Source organism: Stigmatopora argus, chromosome 23 (genome assembly GCF_051989625.1).
Source record: "Stigmatopora argus isolate UIUO_Sarg chromosome 23, RoL_Sarg_1.0, whole genome shotgun sequence".
In the NCBI taxonomy this organism is placed as follows: domain Eukaryota; kingdom Metazoa; phylum Chordata; class Actinopteri; order Syngnathiformes; family Syngnathidae; genus Stigmatopora; species Stigmatopora argus.
Genome location: NC_135409.1, coordinates 4,296,389 through 4,324,204, shown reverse-complemented (window position 1 = coordinate 4,324,204; position 27,816 = coordinate 4,296,389). Strand labels below are relative to the sequence as shown.

At 43.3% G+C, this 27,816-nt stretch overlaps 1 protein-coding gene across 2 annotated transcripts in view; it reads right to left on the bottom strand.

Annotated features, from left to right (window-relative positions):
• exoc4 (exocyst complex component 4) overlaps positions 1-27,816 on the bottom strand; it is a 59,996-nt gene that overhangs the window by 27,243 nt on the left and 4,937 nt on the right. The window contains exons 4-11 of one of the 2 annotated variants that reach the window (XM_077593853.1): positions 27,601-27,794; positions 26,701-26,819; positions 25,479-25,579; positions 25,258-25,412; positions 23,512-23,692; positions 17,396-17,541; positions 17,234-17,322; positions 7,872-7,968 (exon numbers count right to left, since the gene is read on the bottom strand). In XM_077593853.1, coding sequence (XP_077449979.1) covers positions 7,872-7,968; positions 17,234-17,322; positions 17,396-17,541; positions 23,512-23,692; positions 25,258-25,412; positions 25,479-25,579; positions 26,701-26,819; positions 27,601-27,794 — 1,082 coding nt within the window. The remainder of the gene's footprint in view (positions 1-7,871; positions 7,969-17,233; positions 17,323-17,395; positions 17,542-23,511; positions 23,693-25,257; positions 25,413-25,478; positions 25,580-26,700; positions 26,820-27,600; positions 27,795-27,816) is intronic. The other variant, XM_077593854.1, reaches the window with a different exon arrangement.

Here is a 27,816-nt window from a genome sequence, read left to right as displayed (position 1 = left end):
CCGACGGGTAGAGGGCGAACGTCAAACGAAGGCGGGTGCCGCTCAAAGTGAGGCGCAGACGGCCTTTCGGTCTACGTCGCAGCCCGGGGCCCGAATGGGATGCCAGGGGTTAAATTATTCATGGATTCTCAGGCGGCTGTTGTCATGTTTTGCCGGCCGAGCGTCCACTTGAGAGAGATGACAACCTTGACCTTTTACTTTGTTATGTTTCACTTCTCTTCTGATGTGACGCCTTATCATGTTCAAAGCCATACGGGAAGAAAAAAAAAGCCTGCCTGTAAATGAAGTGGAGGGGAACTAAAGGTTAGCTTGCAGTCCCCAAAACAAATAAAAAGCAATTCTATTGAGTTGATATATTTTTCTGTGGCGCAGAGTGAATGCTGTCATTTTTGCACAAGCTCCTACGAAAAGCTATCACCATTTCTGATGGAAATGTTGCATTTCAGGCCAAGAATGTGCTTTTCTGCCATCTTCAATAGACAGACTGTCAATAAGCGTCCTTTTTTTTGCCGTTCTCAGCGTGGGGCTGCTCTCATCACCTCGCTGCCGCCATGATATCCAATACTTCTGTTTCCCGTCCTTCCAATCTCATTTACACTTGACACCTGACATTTGCATAATGGCCTCACTCCATCTCCTCTCGTCAAGCACCGAGGAGTGGGAGAGTGTGTGTGTGTGTGTGTGTGTGTGTGTGTGTGTGTGTGTGTGTCTGTGTGCATGCGTGTGTGTCAATCTCTGCATCCTCCTTAATCTAACTCATTAAACCTGCCTAGGTTTGCACCACATTGTCTGATTTAGTGCAATTTTAGCAAAGCAAGATGGGTTCATATATCGTATTTTCTGGACTATAAGTCACAATTTCTTTGTTTGTTTGTTTGTTTTCTGCAGGATGCAATTTATACTCCAGTGCGATTTATGTGTGAAATTATCGAGACATTATTATATAATTCCATCTGTTAATTTTAGTCTAAACTGCAAGAGGACATTTCAATATTGGCTGTGGGTAGAGTTTTGGGCTATCCCCTCAGATTCCATACAATCGCCTGAAACTAAGGAAAAACAACTGAGAAGGGCTAACTAAAAAATTGCAACTACTTTTTTCCTCAAGTGCAACTTGTCCAAAAAAATTCAGTACCACTTTACATGTGAAAATGATGCTGTATTTCCACATTGTATAATCTGCAGAAAGGAGGTGGCGTACTTAGCAAAACAGCATTTGAAGCCAGAGGGAATAAATATTACAAATAAAGAATGTTCTAATGTGCTGAAATCCATTAGAAATCTCATATTGGCAAAACCGCAATTGCATTACAAGACACCCTAATGTTGTTTCGCTGGCTTTTCGTTGAGAGACACTCACATCAAACATAATGGATTTTCTCCCCAGTTTCCACTATAGGCTGCCCTTCCTGGCCCTGGCTCAAATTCCCATCACACTCTACTCCTGTGATGAATTTAAGCAAAGTTCTGTGGGAGGCTTCTTCGCTAAACTCTTTCTCCATTTAAACTTAGTCGATGAGGACTAAAAACGGTGAGGGGCAATCCGTCACCCGGTTTGATTTTCCAACCGCTCGCTCACTCAGCGTGGAAAGCTCGGCACCACCGTGTCGGGCAGGGGAAAGGAAGGACGAACGGGGAGGAGCATTTATCTCATTGACAAATTCATTTTTCACACTTTCTAGGGGTTTGGGGAAGGTGTAAGGGACAGCGAACATGGACAGACTCAAACTCAAATCTTACTCAGGCAAGATTGTCACAGGTCCAGCACCTGATTGGCTAAGCAATGGCAGGTGTGGTTCATCAGACACCAAGGAACTACTACTACTTCTACTTACGAATGCCTCTAGGTACGAATTTTTCAGGTTACGAAAGCTTTTTATATGCAAAGGAGTGCCTTGAGACACTAAAAAGATCTGAGTTACAAAATCCTCCAAAAAGTAAATGCATTTCCTTATCCGTTATTTTATTTTGAAAATATTGTTGCGGATGCATTGATTTTCACTTAAGAACCTCGCTACAGTCTACTAGGCTCTAATTGGCTGTCTTACAACAACCAGTTTTAGTTGTGTGAGAATCGTGGAACGAATTAGAGAATTTACATATAAAGTACTGCTCTACTTACCAAATATTCAAGTCACGAAAAAGTCGTGGAAGCAATTAATTTCGTAAGTAGAGATGCGACTGTACAGACGCTCCCCTACTTACGAACATTCGAGTTACGAACAACGGTACATAAGAACATGTCTGCGCATAGGTTACATTTTAATATTTCTTAATACATTCCTCTTTACTTTACTTTGTACTTTATACTTTTTACATTAATGTTTTTACAACTTTCTTTGTTCTGTGAACCTGACTTCTTTCGGCTACTTCTTGTAGTGCTTCTTTCCGCCGCTAATACCAACCCCTGGCGCTGTGAGAGCTCACCCAGCATCCACCTTCCTCTGCCCAGTTTGTTGCAGTGCGTAAGTGCGTGAACGTATCTCCAGTGCGCAAAGAACATTTTTATCATTAAATATCTCGTGCATCCATTATTCAATATGGTTGGTGAAAAGCGAAAGGCTTCTAGTGAGGGTGGTAGTGCAGGGAAGAGGCAAGCCATTTCATTTGAAACGAAAGTGGCAATAATAAAGAAGCTTGATGCGGGTGAGAAAATGGTGAGCGTTGCACGGGCATCCAACTTGAATCGTTCGACGATCGTTCGTTGAATGTTTTTTTCAGTACAAACCAATGCAGGTTACTTATACAAGCCTTAAACATACAAATGCACTTAAATAAACCTTCAATATACTTATATAGGCCTTAAACATAAATTATAATACAAAATATAGCACTGAATCAACTTACGAACAAATTCAACTTATGAACAATCGCTCGGAACCTAACTCGTTCGTAAGTAGGGGAGCGTCTGTATTTAAGCCAATCAGAGCTTGGATCATCTTTATCAGTTCACTCAAAAAGTACCTTCTCGCGTTGCCTCTTTGCTTCGTCTTGTCTAATCTTTGACCTCTTGTTTTTGCCCTAGGATTACGACCACGATTACGATCGCGACCATACACCTTGTACCTTCGTTTCGAATCTCTCTACGGACCTCTCGGCTATCGACCTCCACGCCACGTTCACCGAGTTGCTTATGCTATTTCCTTTGTGCCTTTGGTCTGTCCAGGCACAGTGTAATAAAGAAAGATCACAAGAACAAAGCTCTTTGTGCCTGGATCGACCGTAACATTTGGGAGCGAAACCAACCAAAGTAATGCTCAAAATATCACCAATATATAGTTCTATACGGTTCCATTGACAGGAAAATAATCAGAAGGAAAGTATGGTGTTTCAAGAGATTCCTCAGCGTTGAGCTTTGCGAAATTTGTCACGGGCTCCTTCAAAAGGCCACCCGGCAAGGCTTTGCGGATCAATCCATTCCAACGCCGCTCCAGCAATCAAACAAGGTTATTATCGGGGAGCGGCCCGTCGACCTGGAAAGGCCCGGCCCCCAATCAAAGGCCTCCATGAGGCAGGCTCGCTCATGTGACAGTAACGCGGAGTGGCAGTTCATGTTGTCAGGGGATTGACGAAAGGAAGGAGAGGTAAACTCGGGGAAATGGAAAATTTGGAAATCATCTGTTAATTACAAACCCCTTACAATGTCTGAATTGTTGTTGCTCTCGGCTTTCATTTCACAATTTTTAGGAGGGAGGCATGCAGGCACGCTGTGATTCTCTCTCTGACTCGACAGCTCTGAAGATATTGGGGCCGAATTGAAATATTGTACATTGGCCTCATGAAATCTCTGCGGGTAACGCAATTTTCGGATTCATCTTTTTCAAAGGCGATCCGACGGAGACATGGTCGGCGACCAAATTAAAACTAGAGCAAACTATGGATGTAAGGGCGTTATTACGAAATCTTCCCGTGCGGGATTTGGTGCTCTCCATTACGAGAATTGGTCCAATCCGAGCACAATTTTAGCTTCTAATCGGACAAGCCAACAATTCCCATCATCCACTATTTCCCTCGGGGAGGGGCATCAAAGCTGACTTCACATCTTCGACTGAGCGTTTGCAGCAGCCGGACCCCCTTCGAGTCCATCCCCCGGAACAAGAGACGACTGCCGGCTTAACATGTCGCGCAGGTTGCCCCGGAAACCCAATGCGATTCCATTACGGGCCGGATAAACAAAATCAAAGCATTTATTCAGCCTTCTACAGCTGGAGAAAAGACCCCCGCCATGGTGGATCTAATATCTGCCGTCAGTTGATGTTTGTTTGTGTCCATGCCAACCGTGCGCAGTGCATTTGTGTCATTTTCTTGAGCATGACAATCGTTGAAAATAATGGGTGTCCCAAAAAAGGTGTGCTCGCTCTCTCCCTGCGAATTAAGCCAATTTTTTTCACAAGCTAATGATTGAATTGCCCAATTTATTTGTAACCTAACACCATCCGTTGGTGAGGTAGTATTAATAAAAATAGTCAAAATGGAATTGTAAGCCACCTTAAATCTTTAGGGTAAATTGCAGTGTTTAATGTTAAGCACTTAGCAGTTAAGTACTCTGGTTTTCAGCCGTTTTCTTCTCCCTACGGCCAGCACATTGTTTTACAGCAACAATGCGAAGCAGACAAAACGCCAATTGAAAGACGACTAACGAGCCATTCACGCAGATGCAATTTAAGAGGCTTTGGCGCATTCTTTCTTCTTGGCTCTTATCTGGTTTTTCTCTCAATCCACCTGTCCGTTTGTTGGTTTTGTTAAATCATCTTTCCTCTCGTGCTTTTTCTCTCGTCACCGCCATGCTCTCGCCTCTCTTTTGTTGCTTTCTTTTGTCAACTTTGTTCCTGTCGTGCAAGATTTTGACCTTTTCTACTGGAAATTCCCTCTGGTTGACGCGCAGGAATTTAATGGGTGGGGAAAACAAAGAGAATTAAGGAAAATGACGGCGGAGTCAGGGTTGGTAGCGGGTCAAATCGAATATTGCGGTTAATGTAGACCAGACATGGCCGCGATAATCGAACAATCGCAAAGTAGGATCACCCCTATTATAACGACTTTTTTTCCACGATGTCGTGAAGCTGTGAAAGTTGAAACTGCGATATTCGAGGGATTACTGTAAATGCAATATTAGTGCCTCTGTCAGACAGTACAACTACTGTATTTTTCAGACTGTTGCACCTGCGTATAAATCGCACGAGACAAACAATGCCCAACAAAGAAGTAAAAAAATATACACGAACAAACCTACGTTAAAGTAACAATAGTAAACTGAGGAACAGCACTTGAGTGTTAGCCGCCGTGACCGGACGTTTCGTCGAAAGACGTTTGGTCCCCGGACGTTTGGTCGACCGGACGTTTGGTCGACCGGACGTTTGGTAGAATGGACGTTTGGTAGAACGGACGTTTGGTAGAACGGACGTTTGGTAGAACGGACGTTTGGTCGCCGGGTTCGCTCGCTGTCAAATTGACAGTTTACTGTTGATATTTTGATATTAGATATTTAGATATTAAACTCTCTCTCATGATTATAATTTTGAGAGCTGGTTTCAACAGTAACAACCCGGCGACCAAACGCCCGTTCCACCAAACGTCCGGAGACCAAACATCTTTCGACGAAACGTCCGAGTGCCGTTAGTCGCAGGTCCAGCCAAAGTATGGAAAAAAAAGGCCGGAGAATACGGGACTTATATTTGCTTCTGATTCTTTAATTCTGAGTATGAAAAGTAGTCCACATCTAATTGCATGTTTTTTTTTGCACGGCCACAAATTTAAATATTGTGCACCTGCTATTGCTTGCTTATTGTTGCATTGTCTCCTCAAAGGGAGGGGATTTAATGAGGGTGTAAAATTAGTGCAGAGTCATGGTGTGTTGTCGTTTTCACCACAGGTGACTGCGGCGGGTGGCCGGGACCTTCTGTCCTGTTCCTGTCACGGACCTCTCTGTCTGCTCCTTGCTACGTTCCTGGCTGCTTCCATTGTCCTTCCCTCTGAGCGCTCTTTGTCACGTGCTGACCTTGTGGGCAGTTTACTCACTCCAACTTTGCGAGGACTGCGTACGCATCTGCTATGCGTCTAATGAGCCCAATCCATAGAATAACGACGGGTTCCCCGGGTTTAATATGGCGCTAATGTATGTCTTTTCGTCTCATTTACATCCATCGGCGTCAGCCCGCCCGGGCCTCGTGCGACGGGTGAGGTTGGAGAGATTAGCAGTCCTTGCAGAAGCTTTTCAAAATGCCAAGCCCGTCCGGCGCAAGAGGTGGAAATACCAGCAAAATGTCAACTAAAGACCCCACGAGTCAACTAAATTGGTTACTACGTGCACAAACATCCAACAAAGCCATATATTCACTACTGGCAGTCACCTTTGAGACTGTCATATCACTAGCCTTGACACAGATTTGACTTTTATGATTATTATGGCCATTCATGCATATTAACTTTGGCAGATGGGCACGGTAGATGTAAAAACAGCATCGGCAACTATCTGTGGTGATTATCAATGTCTGACTAAGATGTCCCTCTCTGCCGGGGCTTTGAAGCAACAGGGGATTGATTCAGAGCCCATCCAAGGCCCGGTGGAATGAATCCTCCCAGCTTATTCAGAGTCAGAAACACTCAACCGTCAAGGTGCCGGAGCGTACCTTTCTCGACTTTTCTGCTGTGAGATGGTCCACAACGGAATGGAAAACAAGCAGCAGCCTTGGCGGCGCCTAATGCGCAAACTGATTTGCTGCATTGGACTCTGGCACAGGAAGGACACTGGGGATGAACGGCTTAGGGGATGGCAATGACACCCCGAATTGGAAAGATGCGCACATTAACTTCTTTTTTTTTTAAGCATCTTTGTAAGAGTTTGGAAATTGACAAATGACGAAAGTTGGTACGAGTTGTTTCGGTCTAATCTAGCCATCTCGCGCGAGGACCGAATTCTTTTGTCATTAAAGCCGCCGCGAGTTGCAAGGCTGGCAGCGGGAGGTGTCGCGATCCATCAGCGGAGCTTCGCCATTAGTAAACCATCTGTAAGCTAACGCTGTGCCAGTGGCGCTCGTGGTTTAGCCCTGAAGAGCAGAGTGCTAAACAAGTGCAAGTGATTGATACCAACCATTATCGACAACGTGGGGAGCATAAACAAAAGGTTCGTTTTGAGTAGCATGTTTCTGCGTAGCCTAGATGGAGCAAAAAAAATATCTTGAAAGTTCATCCAATAATTTATTTAGCAGTTACCCTCTAGTAACTAAAGGACTCGCCGTCCAGATGGCCGCAGTGTTGCCGCAGCTCTCCACGGGCGGCACTTTTGAGGACGCGTTCAACATCAAAACATCTGCTAAACTCGCCGCTCGTGCCAAAACGCTACCACCGTCCCACCCCTGCGCATAACAAGTACACATTGCGTGGCGACAATTGAGCGGCGAGGAAATAAGAAGCACCCCGCCCTGATGGAGCCTTGGAGGTAATGTATCAGAGCATCCCAATTCAATTAGGCGTCTTCATTATTAGATTTTCACAAATCTCCCGGGAGTTACAGTATGTAGAGAACGAACAGGCCCTCAAATACTTGATTCTAATGCCAAGTAAAAGCGAGGACGGTTGTCGTTTCCAATTGCTGGAAGGTATCAACAACACATTTTGAACCGGAGGCCCCGGCGTATCCGAGTTACAGTCGGTCGATCAACTTTAAAAGTGGCAAATCGATGGATGGTCACAAAGAGGCTTGGTAACAGAATTAGTTGGATCTTTACTGGTATTGGGTCACGTGTGGGCTCGCTGATGTCTTGGGAGTATTGGCATGTATTTTTTTTTCCTTGGGAGTATTGGCGTGTATGTTTTTTTGTTTTTCTCTGGGAAACAACTTCAGTTTTGATTGATTTTGACACACGGCATACCTAAGAAGAGGCTGGAAGATGACAGTGATGTTCCTGGCTCCCGGCTTACACAGAAATTTCATTTCTCCGCCCTCCATCAGGTTGTCGTCGGCACCGCCTACCGGGACAGAACACAACACGGATTAAACATGCTAGTGGCGATAACGGGTGGAAACGGAGCGGCCTAACAGACCAAAAATCATCTAAGAAGGTCCAACATTGGTGCCACAGAATGACAGTGGGGCAATTAGGTGGGTTATGGGAGCGAGTTAGGGTTTCAAAAGGGGGCGGCAGCCTCTCGCAGGGGCAGCCAAAGAACACCGAAGCTCATTACCTCCGCTCACGCTGAAGTAATCGATATAATTGACGGGAGACGGAATTGTGACTTTCCGTCAATACGACATACTACGCGGCAGAAAGAAAGATCTTGGAGGAATAGAATCTACGCGTGGACGCGCACGGGGTGTTTGCCAGCAAATTGCGATTTAGCCATTTGGAAGGTCTGGGTTATGTTTGGAAGACTATAAAGGAGCTAAAGAGGAAATCGGTGACGAGAGAAGCCAGTTTTTGGCACAAAGCCTCGGCCTTGTGTTTTCCCCTTTTTCCATTTCCATTTCCAATATGGCCTTGCAAAGCTCGTGTGACATTACAAAAAGACACCACGCTGTACCGAAGCTCGTTCCGTATTGCCTCGGCGGCATGCATTCAAATGCATATCGAGCATTGTTCGCCGAGCTGGGCTCAATCACGCATTTCTAATCGAACAAGTTTGATTTCAAACACACGGGAGACAACTCCCGGTGAATTTTCATGAGAATTGACAAGGCCAGGCGGCCATTATTCCTTTGCAAACTTTCCAATGAAGGACATCTGACTTTGTTCTGCCGTCTGACTCACTCCTCCCTTTGGTCCAAATTTGATTCGAACTCAATTAGAGGAACACAAGCAACTCTTCCAACAGTTTTTCTTAACCAAAACCGCTGCAGTTTTCACAAACAAGCAAGTGCCCCTCTCCACACAGACCCCGATGACAATGACCAATTTAATTTCACGCTCTAAACATCTGCACCCGTGTCAGGAAGCCTCGCTGATCCATGAGAGTCTGGGAGCAGCTGCCAACAGGGCATAACACCGATGAATATTAAACAGAAGGAGGAATTAATGTGCCTGGTGCTCTTCAGACTCGTTTGGGTGCAACGGGGTCAGGATGGCACCCGACGGCTAGCGGCGGACGCCACGTAATTGCGGAAAAATGTTTGTGTTGCTCTAAACGTTGGCGAGCATCCGGGATTAGCGGCCACGGCTTAGGAGAGAATCCTAACGAACGTTAAGGTGGCTGAATTTTTAGGAGAATTTCTATCCTTTAGCCACCGAAAAGCCGACGCTAACGATTAGCTCCAGTCGGCCACCGCCACGGCGCCTGGGAATCCCGCTCCCCCAGCCGACGTGCAATCAAGTCAGTCAGTGAGTTAGTGCAATTGCATTAGCCACACTTTCCTGGGTTTGATGAGAAAAAGCCGGTTTGATCCAGCGATGAATGCCTGCCCCTGACCGGATTTGGGCGGCGAGGGAGAATGCATGTGTAATATCAAACGGCACATCGGAGTCTCCCGAGATTTTGTGTTTGGGTATGCACATACAAATGCGTGTTAAAAAGAGCGCAGAGTAAAGAGATGAGTAAAGATAGGGAATAATCTCTCATTTATAAGCGTGTCAGTCAGATTCAGAGTCAATGTATAGTTATTTTTGTCAAGTGCTTGGCGAGGGACACGCCCATCATCGCCATTGTTACATACCTGTCAACGTTTTTCCCGTATTATATACGGTTTTTGATCATTTCATAGTGTACGCCATGTAACAACTTTTCTACGGGATTTTTTAAAGTATATTTTTCTTAAAAGTGATCTCGTTTTACCCATTTCGGCTCTAATCCGGCTCGTCTCGGTCACTGGTAGCAGACGAAAATGTCATCGCACAGCTAATATTGTTATGCTTTAAGCATGATACGCATATTCCCCTTTCACATGTCCGCCTTTTCACCAGTGGTGGGCTGTCAGGGCCTTCAAGGCCTTCTCTGCAGGCCTAAGAAATATCTGAATCATATATTATATTTTGTCCATCAATACTAATAATAGTACACAGTATACAAATAATTCAAAATGGTCTGTTAGCTTCCTTTCATTACTTTCCCCCTGGTTGCACTGCTTCCAGATGTGTGTTTTCATATTGAAGCATTTAACCAATCACATTTCAGCCATTATTTGTTGGCGGGGTCAGAAATCTGCCTCAAGGCCTTCACAATCAGTTCTGCAGGCTCTGCTGCATTAAACAAGCGTCGATAAGACTGTTGCTTTAACCAATCAGAATTTGATTTGGTGACACCAGGCCTTCTCGCAGGCGTAGGATACGTCATTGCCTTCTTGCAGTCGTAGGGATACGTCATCGCGTTCACCAACTATGATTGGCTAGTGATAGAGTAGGCGGGCCAAAGCCAGAGTGAGCCAGTCAGAGTGAGCAAACTCAACCCACAATGGCCGACGGAGGAAAAAAAATTGATTTGGTTGCAGATTTGCTAGCAAAGCCATTTTCAAGACGGACTTTTCAAGAAAAAAAACTGGACATCATTAAGAAAGGTCGGACACCTCCAACGCAAGCAAGCCTGTCGCAACCGGGAACAAACATTTTCAGCACTGAATCGAATAAAAACGTATGCCAGAAATACGACAAGACAGGCTCGACTTTCAGCATTAGCTTCGATGGCGATAGAAAAGAAGGGGGAAAGAAAGGAGGATGGATATTGTGTACAGTTAAAAATGATTTTTGGTTATTAAAATATGGCTATATTCTTAAATAATATTTCAATTGTATGAGGTTATTATTGATGATTTTTTATGTGTCGCAGCTGTAGCTGCAGTAGAGGTTTTATAGCCATAAAATAGTTTTTGAGGGTTGGATTGATTCGTTGAAGGCGCTACGACAAAATGCACAGACCGCCACTGCTTTTCACTATATAAATATAGCACATCAGCAAGCAATTTACCCGGACAGTCAAGCTGTCCGGGTCATACAGCGACAAGTACAGAATCTTGAATTTAGTGCATACTGATTGTGCACCCCATCCACTTTGGAGAAAATTTTACACTTTTAAGTGTACCCTGTGAGTAAATATGTGCCACGTTGCATTTGTATGTTTTTTTATTGCTTAATAAGGGGAATTGCAATCATTAATAAGGGGAGCAATTGGCCGAGGTTTACAGGCATGTTGTTGTTTTCTTTTATAGCTCTTTGGTGAGTTGTGACTTTTTCCAGTCTTAACACCCAACATTACTCAGTCAGAAAATCGGCACGTTCACAAAGTTGACACTTTGGCTTCCACAATACATGAATCTTTGGTCAAGTGATGGGGCATTGTATTGCACCCCCAATACCTTCATGTCTGATTGGATCTTAATGAGACCTTTTCATTATTAAAACTAATTCCAAGTTCGTGCTCTGCCAGCCGGGGGAAGCCAACTCTGATGAGAATTAATATCATAAATAAATAATAGCATAAATATATCCAGGCGTGAAATGAGCGGGATTAATTATTAAATGTGTGTTTTTGTGTGGCTCTGTGGATTTTACTAAGGGAGCAGCTGTCAGTGACAACAATACGCCGACTTGTAGGATTCACACTGAATATGAAGTGGTTTTTATTTTGTGGTGCAGCAATAAAAACTACACGGTCTTATCTGTCAGTGCCATTGACTATGATAGGTGTCCAATCAAGTGCCCGTTTTCATCTTTCTGCTGAGGATTTAACTGAGTTTGTGGTACCCAATCCATTTGAAATGTTTGAACTCCCAGCTTAAATGGTGTGGACCACTCCAGCTAATGAATTCATGTCTTTACATCGCCAAAAAACGGATAGCGGAATCACCTGCTATTAGACTAGTCATTAAAACTACAAATTGACTTTAAAAATCTGCGGCGTCATCGCCCCCATCAAAGTTCAGCACTTGTGCCAACACCTAAAGATGCTTAGGTGAGGACGCCAAGGATTCCTCATGAAATCAGGATCAAAAGTAAACACAGGGGTGACGCTCAAAGCTGCCAAAGACCACAGGACCCCCCGCACTAATTGAAATTAGCCACGAGATGAGAGGGGAATTCACCGGGCTCTTTTCTCTGTGATTGAATTTTCTCTCTGTGCGAACTTTGTCGACCTCGTTCCAATCGAGGGGCTTGGGAAAAAAAAATTCAATAGCCCTCTTGCTGCCTCAATACGCGGAAGAAACTTTTTCGAGTGTCGGACACGCGCTTAGAAAATGACTGGCGAAATCTATTTTTTTTATTGAACTTTAGATGTGTGCAAAGGAGCAAAGGTGAGTGCCCTCAGCATTAAAAAACAAACCACATCGGAGGTTTCCTTTATGAATATGTTAATCTATAATAGCGAGGTCAGATATTGATCACAGCGTAAAGAGTAGAGGAATAAGACTCAAAAGGATGGATGACTGACAGGTATGGCAAATGGCATAAACATTTTAGAACCTGTGCTATGTATTATAAGAGGATTTCATTGACCAGATCTTATCAAACATCAAGCGTAAACTTTCATTTTTCGCGGGGGTGCCTGAGCCTATACCAGTGTTTCCCAACCTTTTTTTGAGCTGCAGTACACTTTTTGCTCGGAAAAATATCTCAAGGGACACCACTGGGTCAAAATTAAAACTAATACCCTATGTCACCTATATTAACAATATAAAGTCAATCTCATCAAAATTTTATCAACAGGAATCATATAAACCCCAAAAACGATTCCAAAATATTCCATAATCTTTACTTTTGGCCTAATGTCGCCAAAAGTTGATGTCTACGGACCTCGAACAACTTCCGGTTCACGTAATATGAAAATAAGTAATGTAATGTTTTTAATCTCATAATTTAATGACTTTTATTCCGGATATTTCTTAAATCTCCCAATATGGCGTGAAAAACAATGTTGTGCTCACACAGACTTTACTTGGCCAAAAGTTGATGCCCTTGAAACCAAACAACTTCCGCTTTTATACATAAACAAGACCGTACTTTTCTATCTATCTATCAGAGGTCTAGGGGCGGGTGAAGCTACTTGTAATTAGATCGCCTGCACTAACATTTTTGAAGATCAAAAGTGGAAATGTGTGTAATACATTCAGATGTGAACCTCTCGGAGGCGGGAGGTCACAAGCGTGTTTTTTTATTTATTTGCAGGCTGCTGTGTTTACGGCACGGCGGTGTTGTGATCATCACTTCAAACGCACCCCGGGGCAAGACAATATTGCACGGTGCCGTGACGCGAAGCGAAATAGCCTTTTAAAAAGATCCCGCTGACCGACGGGTTATCCCGCGCCATCAAAACCGACAACATATCCACCGCCGGAAATTGTAACGTTCATCATTTATTCATCGGCGGTGTGATTGCGAGTGGTGGGGTGTGAAGTAAACACCCGCGCTGTGACATTCGCTCTCACGCGCCACATATGGCTACATATGGCGCCGTAATAAAGACTCGTGGGTTAATTGAAGCGTATGAGGCGTGGCGGAGTGCGCAAGAGGCAATTATGTCTTCCTGTGTACGCGTTGCATTGATATACGGCCGGCGCGCGACAGATAAATTACACTCGCAACACGTTTATTCAAAGGAATTGTAATATTAACACAAACACGCCTCCTCTGCCGGTTCCCCTTTACCGCACGGTCACACGTGTTGATTAAAAGCTCGCCGTGTCGCCTCCCCTCGGGGAGCGCTTTTCCTTGAGCGAGAAACCGGAGCTCATAATTGCTCCAGATGAGACGTTTGGGGAGGCTGACCATGCACATAGCCAATCAGGGAAAGTCCACTTTAGTCGGCAAAATTACAATCAACTGTCTTCAAGTGGGCTGAGGTGCATTTTTTTACTAGCCAAGTCGCGGAAGGTCATCGCTCTGGATTGCCTACAGCCGAGTAACTGGGGTTAGCGGCGGCCAATTTGCTTAAGACGGACTTCTGTACCGTATTTTCACGACTATAAGGCGCAGATAAAAGTCTAAAATTTTCTCCAAAATAGACAGGGCGCCTTATAATCCAGTGCGCTTTATATATGGACCAATACTAAAATTGTTATCACGATAAAATAAAATAAATCAGTCGATAGGACAACTACGGCAAGCAGCCCCGACTCTACTATTTTCCCGTAGATAAAGTACTGTGCAGTGACTGCTGGGATATATATTTCTTTTGTCAATACACCCAGGATGACGGTGAACACACTAATTTGGTGCTACATGCACCAAATGCACTTAATACACCCAGTTCTTCAATACACCCAGTATGACGGCGAGCACACTAATGTGGTGCTCGCCTTCATTTCGGCTGAATTTACAAAAGAAATCCTGCCGCTAGATGTTGGCTTCAACGGAGCATTCAAAGCTAGACTGTGAACTATGTAAATATATTATATATAATAACTCGGAGCTTGCCGTCATTCCCGGAGGCTTAAGAAGTACAACCGCTGGACCCGGCGTTTTGGAAGACTCATTTGGGCAATTGTTTAATTGGAACACAGAAAATTAGGACTTTGATGGATTTGTGGGTGATGATGACGTGAGTAAGTTGTAAAATGTCTAAATAAAGTACAACCGAACTCAGTTTTGCTTCCATTGCCTTTTTAAAAACGTGTTTTTAGCGTGTGGGTGTAGCGTGCAAGAACTATATATCCCAGCAGTCCCCTGCGCACCAGAACCCGGAAATAGGCTGCTTCCGGTAGCTAGCGCTATTGTGTTTCGATGTTTATCCATATATAATATATAATATATATGAGTCTAAAAAATGGTGCGTCCTTTGTGTGTTTAAAATACAGAAATAGCACTCATTACTGACACTGCGGCTAAAAATACGATGCGCCATATTGTCGTGAAAATACTGTAATTTTCCAGCGAGAAACTCCGGGGGAAAAATGCATCATGGAGAAGAAAAATGTCGTTGGGTGGGAAATAATATTTTCGAAAATGTTATATTCAATCGATACAGCGAATATCGGGCAATTTGGATCATTACGATGAACGCCAATGAGTTACTACAGAAAGAAAGTTACAAACACAGATTTCCCCGCAATGTTTGCTCTACTTCTAAATGCTCATAGGCTGATTTTATGAGACTGTTGACTTAAAATAACCGTCGAGATACACGTGACGACGCTCCAAGTGGCGAGTAAACCCCACTGCCAGCGTCCATCTCTCATTCTGAGGGCCTTTTCCTCCCGATTTCATTCGATACAGGCTAAAATCTTGGATGCATGATTCCCCTACCCCCTAATTTCTCCCCCTCAGAAATCTCTTAATGGCTTCTCCGCCAGACCCTGATGAAAACAATGACTTTTAACCTTCACTCCCCCATCCCTCTTCCCCCCCCTACCACGGCAGTGGACTTATTTCACTTTCTAAATGATTTCTTACAGCTTCAATCCCGCCGTGGCCATTCTAAAGGCTGGGGGACTCGGGCTCTTTGCGGACGGCGTGCCACATTGTGACAGGTGAAATGAAAGCGCAGTGAAATCTCATCTTCTTATGAACGCTCCGAGGCATTCAGCCACTCAAAAAAAAAAGGAGACAAATCCCGCCTATTCTTTTCTTAGGGCAGACAGATGGAAGATTGAAAAAAAAGTGAGGTGTTAATTCAAGAGTATTTGGAGCTTTTTTTTCCCTTTATCCACAGTTGATCAGTGCAGTTCCTTCCTGCTGTGGAAGGAAGAATTCACTGAGGAGAATAACCACTGAATTAATGACTCTTTGAGAGTATAGTGCTTTTCTTAGTATTGTACTCTGAATGAATGCATGTTTCTGACTAAGATGCTTAATGTTGAAGGATTTGAAAATCTTCTTGGTGCTTGTCAACCTGGATTTTCAGAAGCGCTTGCAGCATTTTTGCATTATTTATGTGTATTATGTTTTTATCACTGTGAGTACATCCTATCACATTCCAAGGATATTTCCATTTCATGTCAGAAAAGAATAAGAAAATAAAGCAAAAAATTACCCTAAATTGTTTTCTTTATGTTGGCAACGTCATGTTCTCCGCGGGCCTGCGTGGGTTTTCTCCGGGTACTCCAGTTTCCTCCCACATTCCAAAGACATGTATGGTAGGCTGATTGGACACTCTAAATCAAGGGTGTCAGACTCGGGTTGGTTCACGGGCCGCTTTAATGTCAACTCGATTTCATCCATTTTAGATATATAATATTTAGATTTTTTTTTAATAAATGGATTAAATGAACTGGATTAAAGGCCCTGAATATTCAGTTTTTATAGATCTAAAACAATGTTTATTTTAGCTTTTTTAAATATATTTTTAGATTTTACTAAATGATTTTTGAACTAAAAACAAAGAAAATATGGATTAAAAAATTGCAATTATCGATTTAAAAGGGGGAAAAATCAGGAAATTTAATATACATCTATACTCTTCATTTTAATTTGATCCTAAAACAGAAAGTCGACACATGATTTACTTTCCCGGGCCACACAAAATGATGTGGCGGGCCAGATTTGGCCCCCGGGCCGCCACTTTGACACCTGTGCTCTAAATTGCCCCTAGGTATGAGTGTGAGCGTGAATGGTTGTCTGTCTCCTTGTGCCCTGCAATTGAATGGCCACCAATTCAGCTGGGATAGGCTCCAGCACCCCCCGCGACCCTAGTGAGGATAAAGCGGTTCAGAAAATGAGATGAGACGTATTATAAATATCTACGCATGTCTGATAAAAAAGGACGTGCATATATTATTTGCATCCAATTGAGATCACCATCCTCAAATCCAACTGTAGTATTCAGGAATGTGTATGGTTTTAAAAACCCTTTTTAGCGGTCCTGATGCAACTTGATGCAAAATTGCTTGATAATTGATTTAGTGCTGTTTGGAAAACATCCCATTTTTTTTTTGGTCCAGATCAAAAGCCTTTCCCTTGTCTTTCTTCTGCGCTTTATTGTCCACAGGGGGTTCGGTGCGAAGGTAAGAGTGCTTGCAGGCAAAAAAAAGGAGCAAAAACCTCAAGGTCACGGGCAAACAGGCGGACAGTCCAGGTGAGAAGAAGTAGGATACATAGAGCAGCTTTGATTCTCCAGAGTCTGACTGTGCAGCTCGCTCACTCACTGCTGAGTGCCTCTAACATGTTTGGTGTTCAAGGTCTACCCCTGTGGGTGTTTTCTGCAAAGTCACCCTGCTATCCTTTTCTTTTCCAAAGCGTCCATCCCGGAATGTGTTATCACTTGATTGGAAGTCATCTTTTTTACTGATGAACCCACTAAAATCTTAGTTCCCCTTTTTTTTCCCCGTAATAAAAAGTCACAATGTTCATCAACACTCCCAATCGGTCGGTCTCCTCACCTTGCAACTCTCCGCTCTTGCTATAGAGTTCTCGCCTCTGCTCTCTCAAGTAGGCACTCATGCTGATGGCGTGGGATGATGATTCAAACCTAAAAAAAAGCATGAAAATATTATGAAAAAAGCGGAGGACAAACCAGAAGGCCCTGACCTCAAATAACTTACTTAAAAAGCGACTGTTTGGCGCGCTGTGGTCTCTTCTTGGCAAAGAAGGCGGCAAATTCGCTGCCCGTGCTGGCGTAGGAAAGTTGGGCTGAAGACTCCGTTGTGCTGCGGCTGTTTTTCACATCCAGATACTCCATCAGCAAAACCTGGGCGACACATTCAAGGAATATTAAACAGATATGGCCAATCCCGGTCAATGTTTCCTCAAATTTTTTGTATGTCTGGGCAGAAAGACAACCTCCCTGAGCACACTGAGTACCGGTGTGAGCAACATCATCATTGCTCGCTATGGGCACACACCAGTATCACACCTGCCATAAGCAGGTGTATGTCTACTACACATAAATGATTTAGTAATAATAAAATGTAATGATTAATATCTACGAATGGGCGGCCCGGCGGATGAGTGGTTTGCGCGTCGGCCTCAGCTAAAAAAAAAAAAAAAAAAGGGATTTTATTTTGTGCGCTCCATATGATTTGCTGTGCGCAGAGAATACGAGAGTAGTGCACAATTGCGCACGCGCGCAGCTTAGGAGGAACATTGATCCCGGTCCATCGCAAAGTTGTGTTCAACAACGTGTCTGAAATGACTTGGATAAAGATTCAAAGGAGAACTAAAGCAATTGATTCCCTTCAATTTCTGTTTCAATATCATTGAAATGTATAACAATCAGATGGAGTCTAATCAACCCCTCGACAAAAAAAGGCAGTGTGATGACCATTGCGGAGAATCCTGTTCTCCATTAAGCCAATGATCCATGGCTGCATCCGTCAATGTCTTCTCATGCTTCATAAAAATCTTATCAACTTCTAACAATAGGACGAGGCCACTGCAAATTTGGCGCGACAGACAAAAGTTAACTTCCCCTCCTCCATCATTCTATTGTGGCCTCTCATTTTTCACAAACGTTCTCCTTTCTCACTCCCTTGTCTTTGACCCGGTGTGCCGTACATATGCTCAGAAATAGCGCCACCACCGTATCAAATGGCTCTGTAATTTAGCGGTTCCCATTTAGCTCTGCCGTGTGTCTAATTCGGCCACGCGGTGCTGGTCGGTCCTGAAATGGCGCGGGACTAATGGCCGGGCAGATGGAGATCCATTCCGCCTGTAATGATGAAATTAATGCCTGTTCCTGAATGGAAAAGGAGAATTTAGTTTGAACGTACCTTATTTTTGGGGCGCACCAGAGTATAAGACGAACTAGCCAAAGAATGCACAATGAAAGTGAAAAAAATAAGTTGCACTGTTATACCAGTGTTTCCCAACCACTGTGACGCAGGAATTATTTGTCAAGAACACATGCATTGTAATATTCCGAGAGAAAAATCTTAATAATACGAGATTAAAATTGAAATACGATGAACATTGTACTATTACAAGATTCAAATCTTAATACGATGAGGTTAAAGTCATTTTTTAGCTTATTTTTATGTAACGTGAACCAGAGGTTGTTTGGATTGACTTCAACTTTTGCCGACATTAAATCTGTTTGAGCACAAAAACGGATTTTTGTGTGATATTACAAGATTGAAGTAATATTAAGAGAGAAAAAGAGAATTAGTGAGTCATGGTGCTTTTTTATGTTTCGTGAACTAAAGGTTGTTTGGTTTCAAAGGCATTGACTTTTGGTGACATGAAGTCTTTGTGGGTACAAAACTGCTTATTGTGTATTATTCATAGATTTAAATAATATTGAAATGAACTGTCATAAAGTTTTGATATTAAAATCGTTACATTGCTTATTTTTACATCACTCAAACTGGAGGTTGTTTGGGGTCTGCAGACATCAGTTTTTGGCGACAACGGTCAGCATGAAAATTGGAATTTGAAATAACTTTGAGGGTTTATTTAATTCCTGTTGATAAAAATACGATGAGAATCACTTTATATTGTTAATTTTAAAGTAGGAGATTTTCAGATGGCGGTTTGCCTTGAGATTTTTTCAAAGTAAAAAGTGTGCTGCAGCTCTAAAAAGGTTGGGAAACACGGAGTTATACAAGATAATACATTAAAGTAATAGGAAAATAGGGAACAACAGTCATCTGTTCATGTAACATATTAACAGTTTTTCGATAACTACAGTCTAAAAAAACTGCACAACAAGCTGTTGGCAGTGAGTGGAAAAAAGTAAAACTGCAAAACTATTTTAAAAAGCGACTTATAGTCCAGAAAATACGGTAAACATCTTGTGTATGGCACCATTTGCCACGAGTGTCACGCTGTGGCTTATCCCTGTCACTGTATTAATTAATAATGATGAAGTAATGGGGCACCCCGCTTGCCTGCAAGCCCCCACCCAACCGACAGAAATGCCAAGACTCACGTTGAATGAGCGACCGCTCCGACTACACTTGAATTGCATTAGCCCGCTGACAGCGTGAACCGTGGAGACAATTTACTGGACAGGAAGGAGAAAGACAACAGTCGCTGATAAAGCCGCGAGAAAGAGAAGGAACAGGCGATTATGGGCGGGAAATGAACACTGAATGGGTTGCTGATGAAAGAATTGAGAAAAAGTCAAGGAGGGATGAAGGCGAAGAATTAAAGGTGGTGGGGTGAGTTAACTATTACTTTCATTGCAATCACCTCACATTCACTTCCTACTAATTCCGCGTGACCTGATGATTCGCCTAAAGACGTTTCGCCGACGGACATTTGACAGACGCACAGGTCGCCGAATGGACGTTCCGCCGAACGTTCATTCGGCTGAATGGACGTTCCGCCGAACGTCCATTCGGCTGAATGGACGTTCCGCCGAACGTCCATTCGGCGACCTGTTCGTCTGTCAAACGTCCGTCGGCGAAACGTCTTTAGGCGAATCATCCGAGTACCCTGATTCCGTAAAATACCCATCGGCATAGCCTACATTGAATAAAAAGTCAAAATGTGTTAGGCAGCAACTAGTGGTTTGCAAAAGCATCTCTTGAACTCACTATTTATGGCGTGACTATTTCTGGTCATAAAAAAAAAACAATCACGGAACACCATCATGATTTTGGGTCATTTAGGCCACAATATTTACATTTTGTATTCAGGCGAGTCAAAATGTGATGTTTATATATGTATTAATCATTGTTGATCGTATTATACTAAAATATTTTTTTATAACTAACCTTGTAAATAATACAGTGTTAATAAAAATAAATTGAAATGTAGTGGCGGCCCGGTGGTAAAGTGGTTAGCGTGTCGCCCTCACAATTCTGGGGTCGAAATTTAATTCCCCGGTCGGTCGTCACTGTATGGAATTTGCATGTTGCTTGCGTGGGTTTCCTCCGGCTACTCCAGTTTCCTCCCACATCCCAAAAACACACATGCTAGGCTAGCTGTTTGAACACTCTAAATTGCCTGACCCTAAATACGATTGGTTGTCGTTTGTCTCCTTGTGCCCTGCGATTGGCAGGCCACCAATTCTGGGTGTCCCCCACTTTGTTAGCTGGGATAAGCTCCAGTACCACCCGCAACCCGCGTGAATTGTTGCAGAATTGTTTCTTTTAGGCTACAACATGTCCAACCTCTTTGTAGCACAGGCCATCAAGAGATTTTATCGAAAAATTGTGCAAAACCAGATTTTGGACGAAATCTCCAGTGAGTTTGTGGTAGCAAATGTGGGTAGAAAACCAGGTATGGATGCCAGACGCCAGTCGTCAGCACGGTGGTGCATAATGTAAATATGAGCGGAAGAAATGTGACACGTTGATTAAAATGTTGGACGATGAGGCTCTTCATATCTAATTACAATAGATCATTGTCTTGTGCACGCACTCGCTGGCAGTTCAATTTCCCGCGTTTTTACACAGCTGTTGCCTGAGCGATTGCGTGGCGTATTTGGTCAAAATACTACTTGTATTCATTTTTGCCAACCTATAAATATTAAGTACTTGTTAGGTGAATTCACAGCAATTAAATAATCCTTTTACAGGGAGAGACAGGGACAAAAAGAAAAATCATGATGAAGTACCAGCAAAGTGTAATTTACATATCAAGCGATATCCCGGAAGAAAAAGAAAATCACAGCAAGGGGTGAGGAAAAAAGTTATCAAAGCCGATTCCAAATTTAAGAAGCTCGTCCCTTGATGCAGTGGCGTGATCTCCAGAAAGAGCAGCAAGAGAGTACAAAAAGGCCTGAATCTACATTAAATTAAAACTGCATACAGAGATGAACGTACGATGAACTTAGTACGATTGCTAACATGAAATAGCTTCTGCCCCAAAAAATTAATAAGCACGATCGGATTGGCGTACAGTGGATATAAAATGTCTACAGGTGCCAAACGTCAATTTACAATCGTAACAACTGCGCATTGTTGAGTGATAAAGATTATATCGCTGTGTAGCATTACTAGAGCACAGTGGCGCTTAAAAAAGAAAACAGAAGGAATTTCAATTCCAACTCCTTGCTTTTCTGTGACTATCAGCGGTAATGGGATTACTGAGGAAATGACTTCAGTGCGCGTGAGGCGTCGGGAAATTGCCATACTCCTGCGACAATGCGGGATATGCAAACAAGGAAGGAATGAAATCATCAAGAGAAAGTGAAAAGATTGACAAGGGCTATTGTATCATCTAATGAGTATTGCAGCTATCCATAGGTTAAACTTGCATCTACCCATGAAATAAAAATTGAAAATAAAGAATGTCCCGATGGCATATTTTTTCATGCGGATCGAGTCATCTGATTTTGCAGATCTGCCGAAACCAATTCCCGTTCTGGTACCTGGAAAATGTATCAAGGAGGCAAAAACAGCGCACTTTTTTTTTCAGCCAGTGGCAGTAGCTCTGTCCACGTTATGTTTTTCGTGTTTTACAGCCCTCCTATCATTTTTAATTACATTTTAATATTTCTTAATACATTCCTTTTTACTTTACTTTGTACTTTATACTTTTTACGTTAATGTTTTTACAACTTTCCTTGTTCTGTTAGCCTGGCTTCTTTCGGCTACTTCTTTTTTGGAACCATTCAGCCATGCCTACGCTATGCATACACATGGGACTAGCTGTTACAATACGCAGCAGAAGGATCAACAACTCAATGCCGCTGGAAATTCGGAGCTGGACAAAAGTGCCGGGAGATGAAGCAACGCTTCTGACCAACCATTCCATCATGGGATAAGATGGAAGAGCTATTGGCGCTTACCAGGCCGGAAATGGATTCGAGGGCTTCTACTCTGCTACTGTTGACTTCAGCTCCAGACTACTGAGGAACTGTGCGGAGTGACTCTGCATATTCTCTACCTCGGTCCCAGTCTGCAGAAGTTCTCCATCTTGTGGAAGACTTCCTGTGTGTGGTTCCAGTTTTATCCAACTTTACAACGTCTTTTTCTTGAGTCTGTATCCGTTTTTGCTACCGCAACCAAGATCAAGTGGCAGCCGGTGGCGGTAGCTCCGTCCACTCTTGCTCGTATTGTGTTTTTGCTGCTTTTCTTTCTTAATGATTTGATTTGGTGATTCTTAATGATCCCATTTACTTTGATTTGCTTTGTACTTTGTGCTTTTGCTTTGTTGTTCTGCGGCCTTTGCGACTGTACTGTCTAACTTATAACTAACTCTGCCTTCCCTGTATTTGCATTCTCACCCTCTTGCTACTGTCACAATGAAATTTCCCGAATACGGGATGAATAAAGTTCTCCAAATTGTCTTTTCTCCCCCCAATTTGAACGAATGTATCCAATATCAAAAGGCATATAACAGCATTATTAGCAAAAAAAATGTTTGCAAATCAATTCTGCAGCACAAAATAAGGTTGCATGCTAATTAACTTTAAATGTTTGCTTCTCTTAAATAAACGAATAAAAATAATCCAATGTGATGACTGGAGCTCTCTTGATTGCAATTTTCTTGACTTCAATGCACTCATTTTGTGCAAAGTTTCTTTTACTAGTGTCAATATAAATGTATCGTATAAAACGTACTATGTATGCATTTTATTTATTTTCATTCATAAAAGAAAAAATGCATAGGGATAAATTGAGCTCGCTTGATTGTGATTTTCTTGACTCATTTCTTGACATTTTCTCTTTATTCTGCCAAGTTAGTTTCACCGGTGTAAATGTAAATATGTAGGATAGCACTGGATTATTTTAATTCATAGAAGAAATAAGGCAAAGTGGACCCTGACCTGCAGAACGGTCTGAATCTTGGCAGAGACGTCGGCCTGCTCGTACAGCTTGATACCCTCCTCGTGGGCGCCGCCCGGGCACTGCACGGCAATGCGCTGCAGGTGGGCCAGCACCACGTTGTGCGCCTGCGCCACTGCATTGAACTTGTCAAAGAGGAGCTCCAGAAGCTCCAGCAGAAGCCTGTGGTGCCAGCAAACAAGTCATGAAAACAAATTAGATTTATGACTGGACTGACGGTGCGTGATCACCTTTCTGGTACCGATCTACTACGAAAGAAACTTGACGTGTTGAAGAAAAACGGAGATCGTTTTGGTTTCTGCGGCGGCGCTACTGCCTCAAACTGATCTTTCAATTGTTGAATTTTACAATTTCTCGCATATAAGCCGCCCCCTGATTCACAATTTTCACCTCCATATTCATGATTGTAATAGGGAGTGCAAATGTGTTACTTTGAAGGGAAAATCTTAATACAAATCATCGCACGTGGTATTTCTGAGATACTGTATGAATCAAAAGCACATTATTAGGATCAATATCATAAGGAAGTTAATATGCTTGTCTTTGTAAATGCAAAATATAAAATTATTCACTTTGAAAAAAAGAAATAAGTCTATCTTGATGAGAACCTGGTGCTTTTTAATGGGGGTTCATGTTACTGTAATAGTTGTGACTTTTGAACAAGAAATAAAAAGAAATAAAAAAATAATCAGAGCGGAATTTTGTTTTATTTCATAATCACAAATGTACAATCAGTTCCTTTCAAAAAGGAAGTAACGTAAGCACAACCAAGTGTATCCGCAGCGATATAGGGTTCACCAAGTCTCTGAGTGCAATAATAGCATGGGATACACATTACGCATGTATCAAGGCTGATATTTTAACAATCGACCACAAGACAATATTGGGATGTGCTAACATGGTAAATGAGTACATTTATCAAGGTTACTCACGTCTGGCCAGTCAGAGAACGTTTAACTAGGTAAGACGGCAGCACCCTAGGTAAGAATGCGACGCCCTGAGCGAGTAGTGACAGGTACAAGTGAGTTTTTTTCACTTTTTTTTTTCTTGACTTTCATTGATAGACGTCAAAATAAATTTGGTTTAGCGTTTTATCTGTTTATCTTTTCTCCATTTTGAAATAAATGACCGTATCGGCCGCATTGTCTTGTGTTATGGCGTTTTGTCTTTGTTACCTTGCAGTTTCGTGTATGTCGTCTTTTTATGCGCATGTAAGCCGTACCCTCAATTCAGTCCTTTTTTTTGGTTCGACAAATGCGGCTTATATGCGAGTAAATACGGTACTCGGACGTTTGGTCGCCGGACGTTTGGTCGCCGGACATTTGGTCGCCGGACATTTGGTCGCCGGACATTTGGTCGCCGGACATTTGGTCGCCGGACGTTTGGTCGCCAGACGTTTGGTCGCCCAGACGTTTGGTCGCCGGACATTTGGTCGCCAGACGTTTGACAACATGACAGAGAGTTTACTGTTGAAACCAGCTCTCAAAACTATATTTATGAGAGAGAGAGTTTAATATCTAAATATCTACTGTTGAAACCAGCTCTCAAAATGATATTCACCCGGGCGACCAAACGTCCGGGCGACCAAATGTCTGGGCGACCAAACGTCCGAGCAACCAAACGTCCGGCGACCAAACGTCCGGCGACCAAACATCCGATCACGAGTAAATGGTAACTCTTTTCTACTGGAACTCTTGATTGTCAAAGATATTTTTGCTTAATTGTACCTTGGTTGGCTCTCCTGAACCAGGTTCTCTCCTCTCTGGTAGGCATGGTCTGCAATCTGCGTGGTGGACCTCTTCACTATCTGCTTGAGCTCTGGCTCCAGTCGCTCCATAATCGCTTTGATGGTCTCAGGGATCTTCTTCAGCTTGGCCAGTGCCTGATGGGGAAAAAAAACAGTCGTTTAAGAGAAAACAATTAAACGGGTCCACAGTGTTGCATGTACTTTTATGAGGATGCCCATGAACTCCGCGCTGTTCTCCTCCGGGTCCACTTCTGGGAGATCTAATTGGTTGGACTCTCGCAGATCTTGTTGAAGTTCACGCGCTACAGTGGAAATAAACACAGCTTCAAAAATTAGCGGGACACAAACCAAAGTTTTTTAAAAAATCTTTGTTCTGCCTTTCATCCTTCCTTATTCACATCTTTGCAACTGCTGTATAAAAAAATTGGGCCTCGACCATTCAGATCCAATCTGTCAAATGACAAGAAAGTTGATCTGGCGGCACTTTTATAATGCACGTTGCAATAAGAGAGCTCCGTCGAAACACCGGAGGAGCTTTTTAATAATGAGACGCACCAACGCCGATCCATAAAAACAAGAGTGTAATATTAGTTAACCAAATTAGTGGCGCAATTGAGAGCAAGCGAGGGTCCAATTTTCACAAGAAGAGGCGTCCCAATTCCCCATCAGCGCATGTTCGGGGAGTTAATGTTTATGGCAAGTTAATGGACTTTGGGTCGCCTTTGCCTCTTCTGCCCGTTCCGTTCGTAGTTTGTGTAATAATTATGACCATTACGAGCTACAAACGAGGTGCTCTAATGTTATTAAAACTGCAGCTGTTAGCGTGCCAGCGTCCGGGCACATGATCGCCTGTGGGCCTGCTGATTGCCCGATTCCTTTGAATAATTTGGACCAATCTGCCATTTAGTTTTTAACGCTCCGCCTTGCAGGGTGGCTGAAACGCAAGTTGAACAAAATGACCCGACTAAAAAAACAAACTGTTAAGGAAGAAAGTGATAAAAATCCAGGCATGCCTGACATAAACTTATTGCTCTCTGGATGTTTTTTTTTTCATTACAGTCTCATTTTTGTTTCCACACATTATCAGTTGCCAGTTTGAGCGTTACAAATGCTCCCCGCCTATTGCCGCCGCCACTCTTCCCTCCTGCTGCGATGCCGGTGCCGGCGGATGACAAACGACGCAGATAAAGGCGGACAAGATGATTATGATGTTGGCGAGGGACTATGATGGTGGCAGCGGAGGTTGTTGTGACAAATGTCTTGCGAAAAAATGAGGCAAACTTCCTCAAAGGCGTACTTGGGTGGCAAACTCATAATGACATGCAAATGGTGTCTCTAACGACTCCATTATCATTAATACAAACCAGCTTGCGAGCAGTACTCAACATATGCTGTGTATTGCGCGTGATGTCATTGAACGCACGTTCCGTACCGCTGCTGGATCCCGGTGTGCTGAATTGCGAGGAATCCAGTAGTTTGCGCGGCGTGGAAAGGCCGCTGACGTCCAACGGCGGCATGGGGGGCACGTCTTTGCCCGCAGACCTGAAAAGCACGGAATCAGTCAATCACACGCCGGAAGAAGCGCGTTAACACCAAAAACAAAGCGAGCCGCCTTTCGCTAACGTTATTAATCTGGTGTTTAACCCTGACGCCTTGCATCTGCGTGGAGACTGGCGAATGCTTCCCAATGAGCTATTTATCACACCTTAAACTGGAAGTGGGAGTAATCGCTGCCTTTTAAAGTCCAAGCGGCATAAACTAAGTCAGCGGGGTGTGCGAAAGAGGGGTTTGTTGTCAGGGAGGCTGGCGCCTGTCACCGGCTGATCCAGGAAATAAATCACTGTACCTCGCAGACCCACAACCGCCGTAATTACTGCGCCCACGCGCGCGCGCGCGCGACGCCTCAACACAAAAGCATAAACAAAGCAAAGTCGCCGCGCCGTATTAGCCTTAATGTTTACCGCCGGATATGGAATAGCAGCGCTAGTTGGAGAAAGAGATTGCATGGTCTTCGGGATAAATATATCGAAATACACTTGTTATACCTCTAATTGGCCTGGTGTCCACACAAGAAATAATTGGCAACTGGCACCTGTTTGGACTTGTAATGAAGGCACCACATTGAAGACTATTTTTTGACACAATGAGCACACAGAAAAAGGGTGTAAACACCGCGGACCAAGCAAATGAGATGTGAAATGGATTTCTATACAGGCACAATAATTGGACAAGCGTTGTCTGGTGTACTCATGGAACTGAGCGGCACACCAAAAACTGATTTAACTGATCTAAGCGACCAACCAAAAAGTTTGGCTTCGTTTACCCTGGAAGGCGCGCAGCATTCTTCTCCTTGTTTTTGTGTCCAAGTCGGCTGGTGGACTTGATGTAGAGGTGACGGTGGAGTTCGTCGATGAGCACCAGGTGAATGTTGAGCTTCTTGCTGTGGAGCTCCAGGCGGAGGTCGCCGAGCCCCTCCACCTGCAGGAGGGGGATCTCAAGCGACTTCACAGCAGACACCTGACCGGGAATAGCATAAATT